The sequence below is a fragment of the Monoraphidium neglectum genome (genome assembly GCF_000611645.1).
Source record: "Monoraphidium neglectum strain SAG 48.87 unplaced genomic scaffold scaffold00615, whole genome shotgun sequence".
In the NCBI taxonomy this organism is placed as follows: domain Eukaryota; kingdom Viridiplantae; phylum Chlorophyta; class Chlorophyceae; order Sphaeropleales; family Selenastraceae; genus Monoraphidium; species Monoraphidium neglectum.
This window is the reverse complement of record NW_014013013.1, coordinates 4,284-23,946: the sequence shown is the minus strand read 5'-3', so window position 1 is coordinate 23,946 and position 19,663 is coordinate 4,284. Positions and strand designations below refer to the sequence as shown.

Genomic DNA, 19,663 nt, shown 5'->3' with positions numbered 1-19,663 from the left:
CCCCAGGTCCTGGACATGGTGTTCATGGCGCCCCCTGCCGGCCGCTACGACCTCGTGCTGCACCTCATGAGCTCAACATGGGTCGGGGCGGACCTGGCCATGCCCGCAAAGCTGCGCGTCGCGACGCTCACACGGTGCGGCCTGCTTTCCCTGGCCCCTGCCGGCCGCGTGGCTGCCGCCGGGGGTCGCGTCGGCAGTTTTGGGGGGTGGCGGCCGCTGTTCGCTGTTGAGCGTGGCGCTGCACGGGAGCGATGGGGGGTACGGGGCGCATCACCCTGGCGGCCGGGCCCAGATGGCGGGCCCACGCCTTGCTGTGCCGGCTGCTGGAGGGGAACGCATGCAGCAGCGACCACGCAGGTCGGCATCACGTCCTGCCTGCTGCGCACTGCTCTGGTGTGACTCAGCGCGTGCAAAACTGGCGCGCGCGCGCAGGGCGGTGGCGGAGGGCCGCGACCCCAAGGCCAATGAGCGGAAGCGCTTTGACAGCGACAGCGACGACGACGGCGAAGGTGGGCGGGCGGTCGTTGCGGTTCGTAGCGCTGCTCCATTACACGCCGGAGTCAGCTGGTTGTGACGCGGCCCTCGCACCTTGTGGTGGCTTGCGCCTGCAGAGTGGAAGCCTCATCATTTGCAGACACACATGCAAGCGCACGCGCACAGAGTCAAGCACGTTGCCCTCCCCCTGGCCCCCTCCCCCAGACCGCCACAGCGCCGCCAGCGGCAGCGAGGAGGAGGGCAGCGACGAGGAGGGCAGCGGCGACGACTACGACAGCGAGGAGACGGGGGAGCTGGAGAGCAGCGACGGGGGCGAGGACGGGGATGCTGACGAGGACGCTGACGAGGACGGCGGCGACGGCGGCAAGGCGGGGGCGGCGGCGGGCAAGAAGGATAAATAAGGGGCCGGGCAGCGCGGGCTTGACGGCTGTGTCGCTCATTGTCTGGTCTTGCTGTTGCCAGTCTTACGTTCTTTTTGAGCCAGCGCTATTTGACCCCACCCCTCAGGGGGGGTATCTTTGGCCCTGCTTCATTGCTGTGTAAACGGGTGATGTTACACGAGAGAGACTCGCCGCCGGCCGTGCGCCAGCTATAAACCATCAAGGCCCCATTCTCTGCGTCGAGGTGCGCCTGGCCAGGTTGTTGACAAACACCGGCTGCTGCGCGGCGCCGGTGCCGCTGACCGCGCCGCCGCCGCCGCCGCCGCTGCGGCCCTCGGTCGGCCCGCTTTGCGCCGCCGCGACGCTCTGGGGCAGGGGCTCGCCCTTGACCTGCCCGCCGGCCAGGGCGGCAGCAATGTCTGGGTCGACCTGGGTAGTTCTAGGGGCCGAGGCGGCGCTGATGGCCGCGGTGACGTCAGCGGCCGTCTGCGGCCCCAGCAGCGCCGGCAGCGCCGCCAGGGGCACCTGAGCCGTGACCGGCAGCGGCTGGGCCGCCAGGGTCGTCACGACCGGCGCCGCGGCGCCTGCTGCGGGGGCGGCGGCGGCCGCGTCCGCAGAGGGCAGGGGGCTGGCCGCGGCGTGCGCCACTGCGACGGCGCCGGCGGGTGTCGTGCTGGCGCCGGGCAGGGCGGCCTCCTTGGCGGACAGGGCGGCGACGACGGCGTCCTGGTGGTGTTGTTTGCGAGGCGGGATGGGCCTTGTGAGGCAACAGGGCAGAGCGCAGCGCGTGTTTGGCGCCAGTTGTTGCTATGGCAAACATGACGCAGGTGCATCTTTGGCGCCTGAGTTGCCCCGCATCCTGGGGCGTAGCCATCATGCATATTTTGCCCCTTTGCCAAATGCAGGAGTTGCCAACCCTGATAGTTCTGGTATAATGGGCATGAACCCAGGCTCGCACGGCAACCCCTCACACGGGAGCGTTGGGCGGCCCTGGCGCGCGCCGCAACCGCCGCCGCCGCCGCCTGCCCCAGCGTCTCCTGCGCCAGAGCGCCCTTCTGTGCCGCCAGTGCGCGCGTGTCCGCATCCAGCTGCTGCGCGCTCTGCTCGCCGCTTTGCCAGGCGTCGGCTGCTTTGGCACGGCCCTGGGCCACGAGGGATGTGGCCTCCTGCAGCGCGCCCGATGCAAGGTCTGCCAGAGCCCCTCCGACGCCTGCTACAAGAAGGGAGCGCCGCCCCAGTCCACTGTGCTGCGGCAGCGGCTCCAGCAGCTGCAGCGGCTGCGGTGGCCGCAGTATGAGGTGCGCTATGAAAGGTAGCATGGTAAGGGACATAAGGGCTGCTGCCGCGGCTGCTCGACTTGGGGACCCGTCGAGCACCATGTCGAATGGCAGGCACCTTGGACTGGCCAACAGCGGTGACGATCGAGCATGAAAAGGTCCAGTCAGACGTAATATGCACGATAAAGACGCTGACTGTGATGCTTGTTCAGCAGGGCACGTTTGAGAAGGACTTGGAGGTTGGCTTCCGACAGCAGCCAGATCGTCGTGACGCTGCGCGCCATGCCGCGTTTCATACAATAAGACGGGATGGTGCATTCTGGAGGAAAGCGCTTTACAGCATCTATCGCCCTTGCTGTCACTACTGTAGTGCGCAGCCCTTTGACGAGCGTGGTGCATGGACACACAGTCGCGTATTGCGTGATAAATCAAGGACATCATCGCAGCATTTTTCGAAGCCGACGAGCTTTTTCGCGTTGACGGCGGGCTGCCCTCGCCGCCCGCTCGTGCCTGCGCACGCGCTGCTCGCTGCAGCGGCGCCGCCGCGGTTAATAGTTTGGCGGCAGCAGGCCGGCAGCCATGTCGTATGATGAGGTGGAGATAGAGGACATGTCTTGGAGCGAGGAGCTTCAGGCTTACACCTACCAGTGCCCCTGCGGCGACCTCTTCCAAATCACCTTGGTGGGCAGCGGGGCAGCGCCGAACACGCATGCGCACAATTCAACACGCACCAGGCAGAACCTTGGCGGCAAAAGCGTCAAGGGGCTGCTAGGTGGTCAGACACTCCCTTCTCATGGTTTTGCAGCCTGCCGAGCTCAGGCGGCCCTGCCCCTGCTGCCGCACCCCCGCTCCTGTGCGGTCCTCATTGTCATACCAGGAGGAGCTGCGCTCTGGCGAGGAGATTGCGCGGTGCCCCAGCTGCTCCCTTTACATCACAGTCATCTACAACCCGGTGGGTCAGCGCAGCCGGCAGCTGCTGCACGGCATACATTGCTGCCCAGCTGCAGGTGATCCGACCGCTTCCAGCATGCTCGCTGTTTGGGGCGCATGATAGGGGGCCCCATGCAGCCGCACGCGCACTGGAGCGGGCGCGCTGACAGACTGCGCGCGGGGAGCTGTTGCATCATGACATCGCGTGCTGCTATGTTGCTGCTGCTGTGGCGTGTGGGCCACACCTTTTCTCTTCCAACGCTCCCACTGCCCCCACCACCCCGACAGGAGGACTTTGCAGAGGCCCCTGGCGGCGAGGGGAACGAGCAGCAGCACCCACCGCAGCCCAAGGAGGTGGTGGTGGCTTGAGCAGTTAATGCAGATGGTTGTTGGTTGTTTCTTCTTTCCTAGCAACGGTCTGGGTATCTTTCACTGCAGCCTGCCATTGCCAGTGGCATTTATCTTCACATTGCCGGCAGTGCTGGCGCCCAAGGCATCTAGTTTGATGGCAGATCCCTGCTTTTTAGACCTGAAAGACGCCTCTTTTTGCTGCAGCACGGCCAGGTTTGGCGCTGCGAGCGCGCCCAATGATGCAGCTTCAGCGGTTTTTGATGGTGTGTGACACAAAGTTGTCTGCAGCTGGTTTGCTGGCAGTTCAGAGTGCGTGTTGGTTTGGAGCGCGTGTAACATCTGGTCTGCATACTGGCAGCAATCCAGGCAGGGGCTGAGGGGACTGCTTAGCGGACTGCGCAATGGATGGCGTGCGGCGTTTTGAGCCCTACCTTTTGTGCTGGAAAGGGCAGAGCCATGCCCAAAAGTGCATGCACGGCAATCAGAAGTTTTGCGATGAGGGTGGGGGAAGTATGTAGCGCATGTGAAGCATGTAACCGTTGCACACCACGAATGGCACTCAAAGAAGGTCCCAAAACCGACACATCAAAGCCCAGTCCTGCTGGTTCAATTGTACGACACATGAAGAGGATGTTCAGGTTCCGTTGCAGCGCAGATCACCATACTCACTGCTTTGGGGTCAGGTGCAGCAAGCAGGCACCGGCCAGCAAACTATCTAAGCGCGCCCTCAGCGGAAGCATCCTTGCACCGAAAATTTTGTATGCACGCAGGGGTGATCAGTGCCTTGGCGTTTGTCTGTATACCAAATTCATTGGGGCCAAGGCCCCTTTGCCTATGCCTCTCCGCAGCAGGCGAGAGGGGCGGCGTGTAAAAACGACCAAATCACCGCGATACCAAAGGGACGAGGTAAGCTGGTCACCCTGGTCAGCTCTTGAACGCAGAGCTGCGGTGAGGGCAAAAGTGCCAAGCACATAGAACAAAATACAAGGATTGAGGGGATGAATGGACGGCATAAACCGCTCCACGCGGCGAGGGCGCAGGAGGCGCAAGGCAGGTACGCGGTGGGGTACGTGACGGAGGACAAGGTGATTCCACTGACGCAGGAGAGAGTTGATGGGCAGTTGCACGTGATAGGGCGCTGCAGAGCGCACCGCCGCCTGGTCGGAAGTGGGCGGCGTAATGAAGGCAAAGGGAAGTGGGTTCTGCCAGGCAGGGGTCTGTGATCACGTCCTGTCTGTGGCTAGGGGTCAGCACACCCCAGGGACGCAGCAAAACACTATAAGCAGTGCAACGCCGGTGCGAGGCAATTTGCGAGCAGATAGAGCTGGGTAGGTTCCTGTGCTCGTGGTATCCTCACGCCGCCGCGCTCACGCCGGCAGCGTGCACAGACGCCGCCGTCCTGAGGCGCGGGTGCTGCGCAGCAAAGGCGTCCAGGGCCGCTCCGCCAGCTGCCGGGCAGGACACGACCAACAGGGAGGCCAGGTTGGGCAGGGCCAGGAGGCAGGCCAGGCCGGCCTTGGTCAGGGTGTAGCCGCTGCCGGGCAGATAGTTGTGGTTGCGGCGGGACGATAATCATCAAACTGTTCTTTGTTTAAGTGGTGGTCTTCATATTTAATCAGTTGGCCGACGGAGGGGGGGGGCGAAAGGGGCGGCTGCCTGGAGTAGCTGGTACGAGCCACCTAAATCCGCCCTCAGGGAAGGGGGTGACATGTGGGTACCTGTTCTGCAATGCCTGCGAGACACACCGACAAGCAGCGGCCCCCCGCTCCAGCGCACCCGCGAAGTGAGACCTCTGTGAGCGTGGTGTGGCGCGACATGGCGGCCATCACGCGGTCTGTCACGGTGTCAACACCCTTGAGGAGGGGGGCGATTGTGGTGGGGAGGGGGTTGCGATGAGGTGATGATAGGTGCGAGACCCCTCCAATGCGTGTGCACGGCGCACGGGGCCTCGGCTGGGGCTCAGGCGGTTGCTTCGAAGGGAAAAGGAGCGGCAGAGGGCGCACGGCCCGCGCATGTGCGTGCGTGTTCATGAGCCTGGTGCATCCGCTCGGTGTGAGCCAAGCAACCACCTATAACCAGCCGGCTGGCAGACGCGAGCGTGGCGCTTGGCGGGCCGGCCTATCAGGCTTGCCGGGCTCACGGTAATGTGCAGTGCCTCGAGGCGCGGCAGCGGCGGCAGCAGCTCCAGGCCCTTTGACGCGGCGCCCCCGCCAAACGCCAGGCGGCGCAGCGATGTGCCAAAGGCGGAGGTGGGGGCGCGCAGCAGGGTAAAGCTGCCCACGCTCAGCGACGTGAGCGCACGGCAGGCTGCGGGTGACCGGTTGATTCAGGTGATGGGAGGACAGAGGGCCTGGTTTCAGGTTGCGCCATCCCCAGATAGCGGCGAGCAGTTGCGAGCGCGCCTGCCTCAACTTCTGGCGTGCTGAGCAGACATGCTGAGCAGATCCCTGGGGTCAGTCAGGTCCCCACATCCCTGAGCCGGCGCTGTGGCTGCAACACCTAGGCTAACAGCGGCCCCGTCACGTCGAGCGGTAAGCCCTCAAATCCATAGTAGTGGTATACTCCACTGGAAAAAAGGCACCCACCTGCCAGGCCCTCCGCGGCCGCATCGTCCACCACAAATCTTGCCCCCAGGTCCAACTCGCGCAGCCGCGGCAGCGCCGCCACATGCCGTAGGCCCGCCGCGCCCACCGCGCCCCCCGGGTCCCGCAGCTCGAGGGCCTCGAGGGATGATATCCTCGCCACGCAGCTCAGCGCATCGCCGTCGATGCGCGCGCAGCCGGACAGGTCGAGGCGGCGGAGGCGCGGCAGCGCGGAGAGGTGGTCGAGGGCGGCCGGGCCGGCGGCGGTGCCGGCGAGGGAGAGGGCCTCCAGGGTCGTGATCTGGCAGGGGCGCCAGAGTAGTGGGCCCGTGATGTCACTCAGCGTCAGATGCTCCATGGGGCCCGCATTCTATGTGGTCGCTTGCAAAACGCCGGAGACCCTCCGACTCCACATCGCGGTTGAGCGACGGCGGATGTCTGCCCCCACCCTCCCACCCACGCACCACGTCATCAACAACCACACCTTTGCCAGCGTGGCGCAGCCGGCGTCGCCGACCCAGCGGCAGCCCGCCAGCGTGAGAGACCTCAGCCGCGGCAGGGTTGTCAGCGCCGCCAGGCCGCCGTCGTCCAGGCCGTCCGCGTGTGACAGGTCCAGCTCCTCCAGGGCAGCCAGGCGGCAGATGGCGGCCAGGGTGATGCTGTCGGTCCACCTACAAGGGGGTCAATTGGGGTGCGCATAGTCACAGAAGGGGAATGTGCAGGGTCAGGAGATGGGGTGAAGGGACGGCCGCGTGCTTCGCATGGCACTGTGCTTCGGCGTGGCCTGCGACGCGTCAAGGCAAGGCGACAGAGCCCCGCGGCTGCGGCAAGGCGAGATGCAGGCTGGGTGCCAGGAGGGGTCCTGAGGATGGGCAGGTCTGTCGCACCTGCTGGCCGACAGGCGCCTCAGCGCGGGGCAGCTGCTGCGCAGGAAGGCCAGGAGGGGGCGGCCGACATAGTGGCAGCGCTTCACGTCGACCGCGTGGATCTGAGATAGGATCTACAGTGGGTGCCATGTCAGGGGAGGACAGGGGTTGGGACTGGGGCTTTTGTGTGTGAATGGGTGTGTGTGTGACTGTGTGTGTGTGTGTGTGTGTGAGTGAGAGGGGTGTCCACAATAAGACGTGGACCGGTGCCGGCATTCAGCTGCGTCTTGCGACAGGATGGCACGGCAGCAGCATGCCAGCAGCGGCCAGGGCCAGGCGGAAGAAGCGTGCGGCCGCGTTGCCCACGACCACGGACCACGCAGCGCTCCCTGCCAACCTGTGGCCCGGTGCTGCCCAGGAAGCCCGCCAGGGTGTCATCAGCCAGTGTTGCGTCCTGGCAGTCAAACACCTCCACTGCCGCCAACCTGGGGAAGCGGCGACCCAGCCACCGTGGTGCCGCGGCCGTGCCAGCGGCGGCGCGCGGCGATAGGTCGCCGGCGGCGAGGCGGATGCGAGTCACAGTCTCATTGACCAGCTTGCGAGTTGTGGGGAAGGCAGCCCTGGGCGTGGCAGTTGCCGGTCCACGGACGTCGGTCCGTGTGAAAAGGTGAGGTAGGACGGTCAGGCATGGCAATAGTGGCCCAGGTGCAATAGGTCTCTTGGAGGATTGAGGCTGCCCCTGGCAGCCTGCCCCTGGCAGCCAGCAACCGCGGGTGAAGGTGTTATGTGCCCCACCCGCACGCAGGCGGCGCATGGCGTCAGCGAGCTGCATGCATGCGTGCCCCAGCTGCACCGCGTCCCCCACGCTACGCTCAACCACGCACCTGAGTGCCTTCTTGTCTGCCCCTCTCAGCAGCGGTAGCACATGCAGGCGCAGCACGCAATCAGGCAACGCATCCAGGCCGTTGCCCGTGGGCGGCGGCGCGCAGAGGCGGCGCTCAGGGACGTCGAACGACAGCTGGCAGCTGCATGAAGCGTGTGTTGTGGAAGCAGATAGGCCTACGACCCGATGCGTGGGAGCCGCTCTCATTCGACTGCCGATGTTGCTGCGGGGGGTGCGGGAAACGGTACTCTTGCTGTGACCTGGTGCTGGCGTTTGCATCACCGATGCCGCCGCCGCTCATCCATGTACAGTAGCTGCATGCGACGAACGGCAGAACCCCACCGCTTTTGGGCGATGACCAAGATGACGTACAGTGTGAAGCGCGAAGATCGAGATGCCCGCGCCATCTCGAGCACTCCCGCAAGCTGCGACTGGCCTCATCCCCGCAACAGATGGGATAAAAGAAGCTCGTTGATCGACATTCAGTCCGACTTACTGTAAGTGGTGGTTCCTGCGTGGCGTGTGTAGATGCAGGAGCAGGTGCTGCACTGTGTCTGTACACGAGGCAAGTGCCTATAATGCGGATTACATGATCTTATGTAGCGGGTGTGTATCGTAATCTGACTGCTGCTCAACATTGTGCATAGATCATGCTTGATCGTTTGTAGGTGTGACAGCTGGTGGCGATATTCAGTTGCTACATTGCTGCAACTCATCAACCATGCCTCATCGCTGTGCAGTGGCCGCAGGCGATACGCTCATGAATATCTGTAAGTATGGCAGACTCTATGAGAGGCGTTGCGCCAGGTGGGGTCTTCGCTCGAGCACACCAAAGTCAGGAGTCGCCGGCGGGCAGCTGTCAGGCGACCTGCTTCATTGGTGACAGAGGATATATCATCATCATAGCGCGAGGCACGCACAAGTCTTCTGCTAGCTCTGTTGGCGTGCTCTTGCGTCTCAGGTCAACATGATCAGCGGTCATTGCCTTTTTCAAATGGACAGGACGCCCTCCCCCCCCCCCCCGGGTGTTGCAGGTCCTGCGGTGTTCCAGCAAACTTACATTCTTGGCAGCACTCCAATCCTGTGCCAGTTGCCACCACGGCAAACGAAAATTCTCCTCTCCTTAGCCTGCATCTTCTTGATGTTGCCACAGCCCCAGAGGCCAGCCTTCGCACGCGTGCGCCCCGGGCTAGCCTGCAGTACAGCAGACGCGCCCGGCCCCCGCATGATGCGAAATACATGGGAGGGTGCCCACCGTATTCCAAACCGCTGGCAAAGCCGCCAAATGTGCCAGTTGACAGCATCTAGACCCGGCAAAAGCGGCCTCAGCTGACAGGCAGGCTGTGCAATGCAAGACTTCAGAGCTCTCTGATTGTCATCTTTGAGCTCCGCCACTGGCACATTGGCCAGAACTGCGACGTACTGCGGCAATTCCGCCCCCCACACCCAGTGCACTGCTGGGTGTGGTTTGCCACGTGATGCTGCAGGAGAAGCCAGCAAATCAACCATCGGTGTGAGTGCTGGAGGTATGTTGCCACACCCACCAGGCACGGACCGATGCCATTGGGGATGGTTGCACATGTATGGACTTGAAAAACTGCGCCCGCGCAAGCATGGCCCACTGATATGAGCAAAACCGCACTCATATCTCACCAAGCAATGCTATGCGCCCTTTCGTGTTTGATACCGCCGCTGCCGGGTGATTTCATTGTCTTACAAGTTGTGACATGATGAAAAAATTGTTGACAGCATGAAGCCACTACATGGCTGGCTGTCGGATACACACGGGACATGAGGGTAATAAAGCATAAGTGCGATATTCATCAACAGTCATCCCTTGGACAGTCCTGCACAGCACAGTCAAGACGTTGTCGGCGGTGCCACGCATGCATCAATCAAGACTCCCCTCTTGAAATGAGGCCTGGAATCCTCAAATGGAGGCTGTGTCAGCATTGCAACCTCAAAATATGAGACCAGTCTGCGCTCGAAGCAACTGCATGCACACAGTACTTGCATGGCGGGACTAGTCCCGCCATGGTCAGCTGATCGCCCCCCGGGACCAGCCTGCATCCTGTCCACTGCCCATTCCAAAGTGCACACCTCCGTGGCGCTCCTGAAACCACACATTTCAGCTCAGCATGATGAAGGATGACCTGCAGAAAAGCGACAAGCCGGATACATTTGGACTATTAATGGCTGAGCTGCCTGTACCGCCCGCGCCCGATTGGCTCCGTTAGCAACACAAATAGGCGGCCGATGGCAGCGGCGGCCCCTGCATGGCCAAGTCTCTAGACGGTTCACAGCGCTGCTTTGAGCACGCGCGGACCAAAAATATGAAGCTCCTTCAAGCCAAGTAGACTGCATGGAAAGCGCCATAGGGCAGCTTGCCCACAACGTCGCGCACAGGCTCCGGGCAGGCCTCGCAGGTGACGACGCGCCCGGCCACTGTCATGCGCGGCGCCGCGAGCCAGTAATCCTCGAGATACCGGCTATAGCCGTCGTCGATCATGACAGGGCCCAGGTCGCCATTAGGCAGCACTGCGTGCAGGCGCGCGCCGCCCTTGAGGACAGGTGTTTTGTCGAACAGCATCTTGCGCGGGTGCAGCACCTGCGCATCCCCCACGAGCGAGCCCAGCGCCCTCAGCTGCCGGATCCTCTCGTCGCCGCTGCCGCAGGGCGTCAGGCGCAGCAGCCGCATGCCGACGCCCTGCAGGGCGTCCGCGCTCGTGTGGTTGGGGGCGAGGATCATCGGCTTGTTGTTGGCGTCGCGCAGCAGCGGGTAGAAGCAGCCGCCGAAAACGACGTGCGTCGCCGTCCACAAGGTCAGCGGGGACTCCGACGCAGCGGCGGCGGCGGCGGCGGCAACGGCCTGGGAAACGGCCGGGCTCAGTGCCGCCGACGCGGTGCCACCGGCGCCGGCGCGGAGGGCCGGCGGGGCGGCGGCGTCGGCGGCGGCAAAGAGGTCCGGCAGTGCGCGGCGCAGCGCTTCGAGGAAGCCTGGGTGCGCGGTGACGTGGGCCTCGCAGTCTGCCTCGTAGGCAGCAGCGTCGCGCCCAAACGCATCTTGTCTGCTGCCGCTTTTCAGGAGCACCTCAAACTTGGCATGGAAGCCGCGGGTTGGAGAGCCCGGCTCCTGAAGCCAGCTTTTGCCGCCATCGAGTGAGGTGGCATCCTGGTGGTTGGAAGCGCACAAGGGCGAGCGGACAAGTGCGGCTTGCTCTGGGGAAACGAACCATCCAGCGCCGCAGTGACAATGCCCAGCGCGTGCACCCAGCGTTATCGCCGAGGGAGGTGGTGCATGGCCGCTCTCGACTGTGCGCGAGCGAGGACATCTTGATGCCCTTGCTACCTACTCTGCTGTTGAAGATACCGTTGGTGCTGACGGGGCCGCGAACAGCACGTGCAGGCTGTACGGCTGAGCCGGCAAAGATCCCCTTGTGGGCCCAGCTGGCGCCGCCAGAGTGCGGGGACTGCATGGGTTTGAAGGCGGCTGGTACTTGAGCGTGCGAGGTGCAGGATGCTTGCTTTCAGGCCGCGTGGAGACTACCAGTCGTAACTCGATAAGACAAGCGACGAATTGTGTGGCCCGTGCGTGTGATCATGTCACGTTACGCGAACAGCGTAGAGCTGAACAAACAATCGTTGTAACTGAAGGGCGACAAGTTGTCATACAGAGGCCACGCATCACACTGCGCGCAGCCCGCAGGCAGGTAGCCGGGCCACAGCAGCAGTAAGGTGCACGCACCTTGCCAGTGCCTTTGGCAGAGAACGTGCTCGGGTGCAATTGAGCTGGCACACTCATCTGTTTACAGTCCTAATTGGTACAGGCACATTTGTGACGCTGATTACCTCAATGGCCGTCCCTCATCACCATCTGGCAGAACAACATTTTGGTGTGGCTGTCAGGGACTGACAACTGCCTCGGGCGCCAACCCGGAGGCTGCTGCAGGACGTGTCGAATGTGCCAGCCACCAACTTGCAAGCAGTCTAGCATACAAACCTGAAGGGTGTCTTGCAGGCAGTCAAGGGCAGCCAGCGACGCTGAAGCTGGGCGCACAAGCCGTTGCTGTGTGTGCGCGTTCTTCATTTGCCATGCGCCCGGCACCATACCCTGCACTCGCCGCGGTACACAGTGGATGGTGTAACACATGGCGCCGTACTGGCCGGACCCAAGGACGCAAAGACAAGCAGAGTCCCTGCAATCTCTGAAACATGCGGCCCCTGAGCTTGCAGCAGGAACTAAGGAAGGGCAGTCTGAATCACTGTGTCGCTCATTTCCAGCTCTGGTGACGCAGCAGTGCCATCAGTATGTACCCCCTGCCAACGTCAGCGGGAGACGCAGCCCTAGACTGCCCTGTTACAAAGCCCTGGCCAGCAGCTGCTCGCTCTGAATCCACTATGGTCGCTACCTGAGCCTCACAGGGACCGCCCCCACCTTGCGCCGCAGCTGCCCGCGCAGCGCCGCGCGCGCGGCCGCTGTCGCCTGTGCGGCGGACTTGGCGGCCGCAACGTGGGGCTCGTCCGGTTCTGCGGGCAGCACGCGGGCCCGGGGGGTCAGGCCCAGCAGCCGAGCCGCTGCGTTGCCAGCCTGCGCGTCAGCGACCGAGGGGCAAGATGTTAAGTGTATGGTATCGAATGTTGTCAGGAGTTCGGGGATGTTCAGCGCTAGCAAGATTACCCAAACGCACCACCTGCCCGTAATCGGGGTGGTGACACCCCCACATGTATGTATCATAGCTGACCGCGAGCTTCCCTGCCATGCTTGACCCGCGTACATTGCCCAGCCGGTTGGGTGCGTGCCCACATGCGCACGTGTCTGCGGCCTGTCCCAACCCTCTCACCTGCAGCCCCGACACGTACGCCTTCTCCTGGCTCAGCCCCTTGGCGCCATGCGTTCCGGGCCCCTGCTGCATGCAGTCCCCCGCCGTGAACACGTTGGCAATGCTGCTGCATATCGGCGGCAGCGCAGTCCCCGACCCGGGAGAAAAGACGGTCGTCGCGTTCTTGAAGCGCAGCACGCTCGCATCCACGACGCCGGCCGGGGCGACGCCCGCGACGCCGTGCGGCGGCTGCAGGGCGGCTGGGAGGTAGCTGGTGAGGAGCCGCTGGATGACGTCATCGTCCGTCATGGGCAGCAGGGTGTCTGCGTGATAGATGTCAAACTCCAGGACTGACCCAGGATCGGATGAATACTCATCCTGGAGTTGCAATCGGGAGTGTCGCAGGTTCAGGGAAGAGCGTGGCATCAGGGTTGCAGGGTGCAGCATCATGTGTTGGAGCACGCATCACATTCTGCTGCTGGCTTGAACGTTGGCGGTGCGTAGTGGGGCCCCACAACACGGAGCGCTTGAGAGAAGTCAGGGCGTGGACAGGGGGCCAAGTTGCTGTTGGGCCGTGTGCAAGCGAAAAACGTGGCGGAAGGTGAGACACCACCAGTAGCAAATGCGCCCCGCCATACTGCAAGCAGGCACGCGGGGTGAGTGTCAGCAGACCTGCAGCGCGCTCAGGTTGAACAGGGTGGCTCCAGAGCCCGCGTCAAAGCCGGACAGCACGTTAGAGCTGCGGCGAGGGTATGAAGATCAACACGGGGATTGACATGAGGGTGGGTGTGGAGGGCAACTGGCCCTGCGGGTCAAACACATGGCTCGCCGCAAAGCCGTGTGTAGTGCGGCGACAGTCCAGGCACCAGGGGGGGGGGTGCGCCATGTACAGCATGTGTGCAAGCTGTCCATGATTTTGCTAGCTCCTTTCGCTGACACACCTGCCCGAGCCGCCCGCCCCCCACCTGAACTGCAGCGGCAGCTTCCTGTCCAGCCACACCCGCGCCGCCAGCACGTCGCTGCAGCGCACCGCCCCCGCCGCCCGCAGGTCTTCCGCCGCCGCCAGCACCGGCGAGCCCGCCACGATGCGCTGCGTGGCGGTGACGCCGGCGGCGAGGACCACTGCGTCTGCCGGGAAGGTCTCCGCGCCGCTGGGCCCAGAGGCGACCACTGCCCCGGGCAGGGGCGAGCCCGGTGCGGGCAGGACCTGCTGGACTCGCCGGCCCCCTGGCGGTTGGGTCGGCGGTTGGGTCGGCGGTTGGGTTGGCGGTTGGGTCGGCGATTGGGTCGGTGGTTGGATCGGCGGTTGGGTCGGCGCTTGGGTCGGCAATGTTGAGTTGCGAAATGGGGTCGGTAAGCTGGGTTGGCAGGTGGGTTGACAGTTGCGATGGCCGTTGGGTTGAAAGTTGTGTTGGCAGTTGGGTTGGTGGCTTGGGCTGGCGCGTTGAAGTGGCCAGTTGGAATGGCGGGAGATTTGGCAACCAGAGCGGTGCTCAGAAAGCTGGCCAGGGTTGCGCCGCCGGGGACAGCAAACATGGGCGGCAGGCACCCGGGCAGGGGGGGCCGGAAGGGGCAACAAGACCGTACGCTCAGCGCGTGTGCCCCCTTGCCGGCCGAGGGCATGAGAGTGGGATGCGTGTGGGCGGTCAGCAAGAGGCCAGGTGGGGTATGAGGAGGTGGGGCGGGCGCCATGTTCCAAGCTGCCCGACTCACCCAGGATCTCGACACCCAGGCTCCTCAGGTGGTCCGCAAACGGCGCCATGATCAGCTGCCCCACTGGGCCCCTGGCAGTGGTGGCACAGGGCAGGGAGCAGCAGGGGTGCACTCAGCGCAGCGGGGCTAAGCCATGGCAAGGGTCATAACACCGCAGTGATCGCTGGCGCCTGGGGCGGCCTGCTCTGTCGCCTGCCCCATGTGAACAGGTTTGGAGGGCGACAGCACACGACTTCAATAATTCATAACATCTTTGATCGATATGCTGCGCGGCCGCAACCCGCACGATGACACATCCGAGCCATCTGCGTCCCCTTGCGCCGCCCTGCCGGCGCCAAGGCGGCCGCCTGCGCCTGCTTGCAACCCCCACCTGCACCATTGAACATCCCAGTTCGCCTGGTGCGCCAGGGCAAAATAGTACAGCGTGCCTGTGGGGGCCCAGGGGGGTCAAGGGCGTGCAGGCGGGGTACTGGGGATATGGCGCTGGGCTGCTGGGGGGGGGGGGCAGACAAGCGCAAGAGCGCATATTGGACGCAACAAGGCATAAACAGCCTGCTTGATGCTGCAGCTTGCACAAGTGCTACACCCCAGCCCGCATGGCTGGAGGCTGCAAGGCAACGTATCCCCTGGCCAAGCTCCGAGCGCGCAGCTCGCAGCCGTGACGACGCACCCAGCGCAGCGGCGGCGGAGAGCTCTGTTGGCGGCGCAAAGAGCGTGACCAGCAGCATCGGCTCGAGGAACGCCCTGTAGAGGCGGGCGCTGACGCCGGCCTCCTTGAAGAGCGTGTATGCTGACATGGCGTCATACCTGGTTGCAGGGGTGGTTCAATGGTGATGTCAGCATCCGCGGGCCCAGGAGAGGGGGCAACTGAGAAAAGAGACGGCTGGGTATTGGGGGCAGGTGTGCATGAAGAGCGGGGGGCGGGAACGGGGCCTGCTTGGTGGAGGCTGCAGCGGCAGCGGGGCCTGGTGAGGGCAGCGTCTGTGGGGGTGTTGCCCACCAGCAGCTTGCACGACCGACCCTGTCCGCTTCCACCCACTGGCTGTGCATGCAGCACCACAAAGACCTGCAGCATGCCGAATCTCTGGCCCACACAGACAGCAAGCAAGCACAGTCAAAGCCGATTTTCTACACAAGCCGACCACCATGGCGCACCTGGCGTAAGTGTCCTCGTCAGCATCGTGCTCCAGCAGCGGCTGCACCAGCCCCAGCGCGCTCAGTCGGTCTGCCGCCGGCAGGCGGCGGAAGAGGGTGGCGGTGTGGAACAGCGTGCCCAGGGGGGCCGGCAGGCGCGGCAGGTCGGCAAACACGGGGGACTCCACCTGATTGGTTGCGACCAGGGGCGAGGGTGCTGCTGGTCAGCGGTTCCAGGGCAGGATTCCAGGGGGAATTGCTCAACCTACCCTCAACAGCCGTGATGGCCATGTGCGGGTGGCTCCGCCGCAAAAGCTGTGCAAGCCGACCGCGGCGGCATGAGGTGCGAGACTAACCGCGGCGCGGGTGCCCGACAGCAGCCGTCGCCTCCGCGACGCAGAGACCCAGCACCGCCACCACTTCACAGCAAGCAAGCGCCCAGATGCGGACAGCAGCGAGCGCTCAGCGGTGGCTGGCCCCTTGTTTTGGCCCCACCTCCAAGCCGTCTGGCGTGTAGAATCCCGACCGCGTAAACGGCGTCAGCGGGTCCGCGGGAAGCTTCCCCTTCAGCTCCCGCCCCAGCAGGTCCTGTATGTTTGAGTAGCACCGCCAGAAGCCCTTCACACCCGGCTCCACGACGCGGCCGCCTGCAGGGCACGGCGTTGAGGGGGGCGGGGGGGTTGGGGCGGGTCGCAGAGCCGCGTGGGCCGGGGACGAGTTGTGGAAGGCTGGTGGGGTTGGAGGTGCGAGGCTCGCGGCTGCATGCGAGGCGGCTGCTGTGCTGGCGAGCAACACGGGCCTGCGAAACCTGACAATGGAAAGTGCCAACTGGAAGTCGTGCGGGCTGCCGCTGGTCTGGCAAGTGCTGAGTTGCATATCAGACAGCCGTGCACACATATACAAAAAACCAGCACCAATTTCAGCCTGCAGAACCGAGCGAGTATGCACAGGCATGCTGCAACATGGCCGAATCGCGCACCTGGCGTGACGAATGCGCTGGACAGGCCCCCCGGGTTGGCGGCCGCATCCAGCAGCGTCACCTCCGCCCCCGCCTTGGCCAGCGCCAGCGCGGCGCCAAAGCCGCCCCAGCCGCCGCCGACCACCACGGCGCGCCGCTTTTGTGGCGGCGAGGGGCCGCCCGACGGGGCTGCTGCGTGGGACGTTTGCGGGGGGGCAGTTGTGCCTGCGGGGCTGGCCGCAGGACCGTCGACGCCGCTGCTGCGGCCTTCATTGGAGGCAGGTTGAGGACCCCATCCAGGCGGCAGCTGCTCCCCGATGTCGGCGGCCTGCGCCAACGTGCGCGCCTCCCGCAGCGCGGTTGCTATGCGCCAACGGCGGGTGTGAGGCTGCAGCGGCACTACAGGGACGCAAGTGCCGCCTCCACACCGCCCCAGGCTCGAAGGCCGCTCGAGCATTGCAAGAAATCAGTTGTTCCACTTGATTTTGCTCTTAAGTATCCCGTCTGACACCATGAGATCGGCAAGCATTCAACGCGAGAGCTCTTTGACAGCGATTAGAAGAGGCGGAGACAGTGGGATGAGACGGAGGATTGCTTGCGGAGTCTTCTCGGCCCCATCAGCCGATCGCGGCTTCCTGCCGATCGCCGATCCGCTGCCGAGGTGGGCGCGCACGTCACCCACCCATGCTCCGCCGCCATGTGGTGCATTCTCACTTGAGCGTATGGCTCAGGCAGCCAACCCTCCATCACTCAATTGCTTGTGAGTGTCCCAATTCCCTACACCGCAGGCTGACTGGCGGGGAGTTTGCTGCGTGGGAGGCGGCCATGGAGGACCTCCCAAAGCTGGCCGTGGCAGCAGGCGGCGGGCAGCTGCGGCGGCGGCTCGAAGCGCTCCCGCCCTTCCCTTCAGACGCCGTCCTGCTGCCTGCAACAGCAGGGGCTGCTGATGTTCCTCCAAGCGCCGGGCAGCAGGCGCAGCGGCAGCAGCAACGGCAGCATGAACAGCAGTGGCGGCGAGATCCAGCGGGCGGAGGTGGTGGGGACATCGCGGCCAGCGGCGGCGGCGCCGAGCTGTGGCGGGCTTACCAGCTGCTCTCGTTTCTGGCCCATGCATACCTCTGGTGGGGTTGGCAGGGGCGCTGGCCAGCCCCATGGGGCAAGGGGTTTGAGCAACTGCAATTCACTTGCTTGCAGGAGTATCACACACACATCACTACAGGTCGAATGCATCAGTGGGGCAGCCTGTGTGCGAGGGACCGGGTTCGTGGCGGCCTTGCAGTCTGGACACAGAGCTCTTTACTGAACCGCCCGCAGGTGCGACGGCCCTGACACGCCGCAGCAGCTGCCCGCAGTGCTGGCGTGCCCATGGTCGGCGGTGGCGCGGGCGCTGGACATGCCGCCGGTTCTGGTGTACTCGGTGAGGAGACTCAGGCGTTTTTGAAAGCGCGGAACATACTGCAGCAACCACGCGGCCGATGCAGCCGCCTGACGCAGCACCGAGCTGCCCGTCAGACTCACCTGTTCGTTGGCCGCAGCCGGCTTTGTCGATGGCGCACCGCACCATGAGCGCCACCTGCTGGCAGGGCGGCAGCGAATGCTCGCACACTCCGCCAGATGCAGTGGCTGTGAGCAATGGCACCGAGGACTCCATCACTGCCGACTCCGCGCTTAGGGGCTGCACACGAAACAGGGTTGGCCGTCGTCAACATCCCGCCCTCTGCCCTGCAGACATACAACCTGCTCAACTGGCGGCGCCTCGACCCCTCCGGCCCCATCGCCCTGGGCAACATCGTCTGCCTCAACGTGTGCGGCCCCCGCGACACCCTCCTCCAGGCGTTGCAGCCCCGCGCGCGGCCATATGCTGTGAAGGGCAGCCCCCTATCTTGCCCAAACGGCCTCCCCCTTCATGTTGGGTGCAGGTGCAGCAGCTGCCAGCGGCAATGTGCAGTACGTGGATGGTCCGCAAGGGTTTGCAGATGTCCCACTTTTGAAGCAGCGGGGTGACCGCCGCACTGCTGTATATGCGCACGTTGCTGCTGCCCTGCCTCCCGCAGAACTTCCTGGGCGGGGTGGACGAGGAGTGGTTCCGGCTGGTGCACGTCAGCATAGAGGCCGCGGCCGGCCCCGCAATGGCGCGGCTCGAGGCTCTGCAGGAGGCGGCGCGCAAGGTGGGCAGAAGGGTGCCAGGCCCCAGACAGAGATAGCTTACATCAAACAAATCATCTGGCGGCACATGTGCGGAGGGCTCGTGCGCTCACTGAACGGGTGCTCCAGGGAATGCGACAGAGTCTTTGCATCTGTGGATGCAGGACTCTTCCATCCCACGCACTGTAGTTCCTTCCTCAGTAAACCACTGCTTCGCCCCACCATTGAATTCGGCATCGCACCGCGCTCTCCAAGCGCCTCAGGATGACGTGGAGGGCATGGAGGCGCACCTGGGGGCCGTGCAGGGCGCGCTGGCGGAGATGCAGCGGCTGCTGTCACGCATGGTGGGAGGGGCGGTGGGATGAACCCTTGCAGCTGGTGTGTTGGTCTGCTCGTCGCTGGCTCGGGCAGCCGAGAGCCTCTCGTCCCTGTCTCTCAGCCTTCAGCAAGGCCTAGCGGTCATTCTTCCTGCCCATGACGCACACAGACATGTATGCTAGTGCGACCGCGCACAAGAGAGTGCACGTGCGTATCCAAGCGTGCGCCCACAAACACACACACATACATAAGCTACATGAGAAATCCCCAACACACACTCCATCTCGGCCAGGGTGAGAAGTGTGACCCTGCGGTGTACTACGCCCGCGTCCGCCTGCCCATGAGTGGCTGGCGCGGCAACCCGCGGCTGCCGGCCGGCCTGCTGTACGAGGGCGTGGCGCCAGAGCCGCTGCAGCTGTACGGGGAGACCGGCGCGCAGAGCAGCGTGGTGGCGGCGATAGACGCGGCCCTGGGGGTTGAGCACGAGTGCGGCTGGTGGGCTGCGGGGGGCTGGCGCAGCCTGGGGCCGAGGGCGGTGCGGCGCTCAGGCATGGCAGAGTGGTTGCACGGCGTGTGCATCCTGCGGCATGCCATGGGAGCAGGCAGGGCGCCACGCTGACAACATACAACAGCAATGTGCTCGACGGCAGAAGCAGGCAACCAACGTCGGCCCCCACTGACCAACCGACCGTCCAACCCCCGCTGCACCTGGGCAGGCTGCGCGACTACCTGCTGACAATGCGCCAGCACATGCCGCCGCCCCACCGCCGCTTCATACAGCGGCTGGAAGCCGCCGACGCCGACGCCGCAG

The 19,663-nt window shown here is 64.3% G+C and overlaps 5 protein-coding genes across 5 annotated transcripts in view; 2 read left to right on the top strand and 3 right to left on the bottom strand.

Moving 5' to 3' along the window:
• Positions 1 to 15: 15 nt before the first annotated feature.
• MNEG_4433 (hypothetical protein) lies at positions 16 to 896 on the top strand (the record flags this gene model as incomplete). Its single annotated transcript, XM_014047096.1, has 3 exons — positions 16 to 134; positions 433 to 509; positions 700 to 896. The coding sequence occupies 3 exons, from the start codon at positions 16 to 18 to the stop codon at positions 894 to 896; spliced, it is 393 nt and encodes a 130-aa protein (XP_013902550.1).
• A 198-nt stretch (positions 897 to 1,094) lies between these two features.
• Positions 1,095 to 2,206, bottom strand: MNEG_4432 (hypothetical protein; the record flags this gene model as incomplete). Its single annotated transcript, XM_014047095.1, has 2 exons — positions 1,095 to 1,601; positions 1,847 to 2,206. The coding sequence occupies 2 exons, from the start codon at positions 2,204 to 2,206 to the stop codon at positions 1,095 to 1,097; spliced, it is 867 nt and encodes a 288-aa protein (XP_013902549.1).
• Positions 2,207 to 4,786: 2,580 nt separating this feature from the next.
• MNEG_4431 (hypothetical protein) lies at positions 4,787 to 8,171 on the bottom strand (the record flags this gene model as incomplete). The annotated part of the gene is made up of 9 exons (XM_014047094.1): positions 4,787 to 4,967; positions 5,210 to 5,286; positions 5,574 to 5,740; positions 6,019 to 6,316; positions 6,500 to 6,686; positions 6,903 to 7,015; positions 7,279 to 7,366; positions 7,766 to 7,906; positions 8,107 to 8,171. The coding sequence occupies 9 exons, from the start codon at positions 8,169 to 8,171 to the stop codon at positions 4,787 to 4,789; spliced, it is 1,317 nt and encodes a 438-aa protein (XP_013902548.1).
• Positions 8,172 to 10,108: 1,937 nt separating this feature from the next.
• On the bottom strand, positions 10,109 to 17,542 carry MNEG_4430 (hypothetical protein; the record flags this gene model as incomplete). The annotated part of the gene is made up of 12 exons (XM_014047093.1): positions 10,109 to 10,936; positions 12,200 to 12,352; positions 12,606 to 12,962; positions 13,257 to 13,323; positions 13,550 to 13,811; positions 14,298 to 14,368; positions 14,668 to 14,725; positions 14,968 to 15,104; positions 15,453 to 15,619; positions 15,927 to 16,078; positions 16,411 to 16,581; positions 17,506 to 17,542. 12 exons carry the CDS (start codon positions 17,540 to 17,542, stop codon positions 10,109 to 10,111), a joined length of 2,460 nt encoding a protein of 819 aa, XP_013902547.1.
• A 240-nt stretch (positions 17,543 to 17,782) lies between these two features.
• Positions 17,783 to 19,663, top strand: part of MNEG_4429 (indoleamine 2,3-dioxygenase 2) — a gene marked incomplete at both ends in the record, with an annotated part of 3,263 nt that continues 1,382 nt past the window's right edge. Inside the window, 5 exons of the mRNA XM_014047092.1 lie at positions 17,783 to 17,806; positions 18,118 to 18,192; positions 18,444 to 18,557; positions 18,798 to 18,878; positions 19,145 to 19,347. Coding sequence (XP_013902546.1) covers positions 17,783 to 17,806; positions 18,118 to 18,192; positions 18,444 to 18,557; positions 18,798 to 18,878; positions 19,145 to 19,347 — 497 coding nt within the window. The remainder of the gene's footprint in view (positions 17,807 to 18,117; positions 18,193 to 18,443; positions 18,558 to 18,797; positions 18,879 to 19,144; positions 19,348 to 19,663) is intronic.